The sequence below is a fragment of the Phytophthora sojae genome (genome assembly GCF_000149755.1).
Source record: "Phytophthora sojae unplaced genomic scaffold PHYSOscaffold_43, whole genome shotgun sequence".
NCBI lineage: Eukaryota > Oomycota > Peronosporomycetes > Peronosporales > Peronosporaceae > Phytophthora > Phytophthora sojae.
Genome location: NW_009258157.1, coordinates 11418 through 13826, shown reverse-complemented (window position 1 = coordinate 13826; position 2409 = coordinate 11418). Strand labels below are relative to the sequence as shown.

The window sequence follows — 2409 nt, the reverse complement described above, 5'->3', positions numbered from 1 at the left end:
ACTTCACACCCATTGTTGAGCTTTGCATTTGCGATTATCACGTAAGAAATGCAGCACTTGTGTCAACGCAGTTTCAACACGAGCACATCATCACGTGGTTCTTGTAGCCTTACCACTCCCATGTGGTTTGTATGAGTCAGTCACCATCTCACTACCCCTGTCAACGACGTCAAGCTAATTCCACGCTCTTCGAGTTTCGGGCCGCAGATCCCTTCGCCTCTACCATGAAAGAAGTCTCCATAACCACCAGCCGACGAAAAGTCGTACTATTGGTTTGCAGTCTGGACAACGTCCACTGAGGGTTTCGCAACAACAACTGCCTCTAGCGTCCTTTCTAGCTCGTCGATACCGGCAATCCCGAAAAACTCGCCACGATTACCTCGCGTAGATAAATCCAGCAGAATAACCTCATCGATGCCCGCGCGGTCGTCCTTCGAGTCTTCAGTCGAATATACGGCAAATTTGGCACCTTGAAACGTTTCATTGTGGAAGGTGTAGGCCGTTGCACACAAAATGAGAACGTTCAGTCGGGGAAGCGAGGACTTGGGCAACTGCAGGCACACCTTGCTAAACTTCTTGCACTCCTCACGTATGGTTTCCCCACCGACCTTGCTGGACTTGGCATAGTTTTTAACGGCGAGTCCAACTGTTACCATGGTACCTGACGACGTCGTCATCAGCAGGATGTCGGGCGAAGATGACTTCGGAAGCGGCTTCAGGCTCAATTGTCCGTTTTCGAGCGCAAGGCCGTGGATCTCCATCAGCAACGCCTTCAAATCTCCCGGATGCGCGGTGGCTTCGGTTAACGACGACTGCTTCTTTCCCTTCGATGTTACTTGCGGCATTTCATATGTGATCTTCGCGAACTTCACCTTTGTGCGCCCAAAAGATGTATCTGCGAAAAATTCGGAGAGTACGTCGCTCGGACGTTTCTCCTCGTCAAAAACCTCCTGGAACCGCGTCATGCAAAGCAGCTCGAACTCGTCAGGATGATCGATTGCCACCCGACCAAGTGCTGGTGCAGCTCTTTCAAGAAGTTCTCTGAACGGGTAGAAGGAACTTAGTGCCGCGTGCTGGATATGTTGTGGTATATGCAGCCTCGCCGTCTTCGATTCTCCTTCCCATGCGATTCCAAACATATCCACAATGGCGTCGTATGTGATTTCTTTGCCGCCCTGGTCTCTCCACCTTTGTCCTAGGTCTACTGCTTCGTCAGCGAGTAGAGCAGTCATCAAAAATCGAAGTGGCTCCTTGAAATTCCGCAAGCGTTCGCCAAACCGTTGCCAGTTCGTTCTTTCCACCAACTGGAAAGGCGCATCATACGAGTTAAGTTCCTCAACGGATTGGCAAACTTTGAAAGCGCGAAGTAGTGATCGTGGATGTCCGAATGTTGTCTTGAACAGATGGTCAGCACTCTTCTTCACTTCGCCATCACTGAGATTAAAGTGCTGCTGAATGGTTTCCGTCTTCCCCTTGTCCCAATACGTCGTCTTAATAATTTCCTCGATTGCAGGTGACCGGAGAAGATTGAGGCTGAGTCTTTGGAAATCGACAGGGCTGTTTGTCATTTCAACGCATGCGGTTGGTCTCAAACCGACGTAGCTCAGGAACGTTGCGCGACAGCAATCAAGAAAAATAACTTCTTGTTGGGAAACAACGGCCAAAGGGTCTGTGTGCAGAATTCCACGAAGCATTCTCGTTTGGCGATGTCACCAAGCTTGACAGCGTCGAAGGCCGCGCCGATTTCGTCGATCACGATGAACAGTGGCCCAACTTCTTTCGTCAAACGTTTGAAGACTGACACCAGACCTGAATTGGTTTGCAGCGACTGGGGAGTGAGAGCACCGGGTAATCTGTCGTATTTCTCCTCGAAGAAATAACTGATCTGCTCCACGAAAGCAGCGTCGGCCATATCAGAATTAAACTTCAACTCGCTATCCAGGAGGTCCGTTCGGGAAAACTGAATCTGGATCGTGTGGCACTGCGTCAACGTGTCCAGGAAACTGTCTTTCCCTCGGTTGGGGTGAGCAGCCCACATTTGTTGGCATCTCCGAATGTACTCGGCACCAAACCTTGTTTTCCCGATGCCAAACACAGTGTCCACCAAGGGGACCACCCAATTTTCACCACCAAGTCCGATATTTGCGCGATTATAGTTGTTTGCGTGGAACTCTTGAAGTTGTAGCGTCGCGTGCTCACGGTTCACGAAAGCCATGATGCCATCTTGCACAGAATAGACAGGTTCCTCTTTTCGCCACACCCACTCCGTAACGCCAGCGGTTCTGTGTCGCTTCGCTGGACTCTCATCAGCTTCATCCTTCGTTTCCTCCCGCCCTCTTGTCCGTAGCACGGTCACGACGAGCGCCTCCTCCATCGTTTGACCAAGCAAAGCAATGAGTGACTTGGCCT

General features: G+C 50.8%; 1 protein-coding gene across 1 annotated transcript in view; it reads right to left on the bottom strand.

The window, feature by feature from the left end:
• Positions 1-266: 266 nt before the first annotated feature.
• PHYSODRAFT_308265 (hypothetical protein) overlaps positions 267-2409 on the bottom strand; it is a gene marked incomplete at both ends in the record, with an annotated part of 3201 nt that continues 1058 nt past the window's right edge. Inside the window, 2 exons of the mRNA XM_009541862.1 lie at positions 267-1669; positions 1714-2336. Coding sequence (XP_009540157.1) covers positions 267-1669; positions 1714-2336 — 2026 coding nt within the window. The remainder of the gene's footprint in view (positions 1670-1713; positions 2337-2409) is intronic.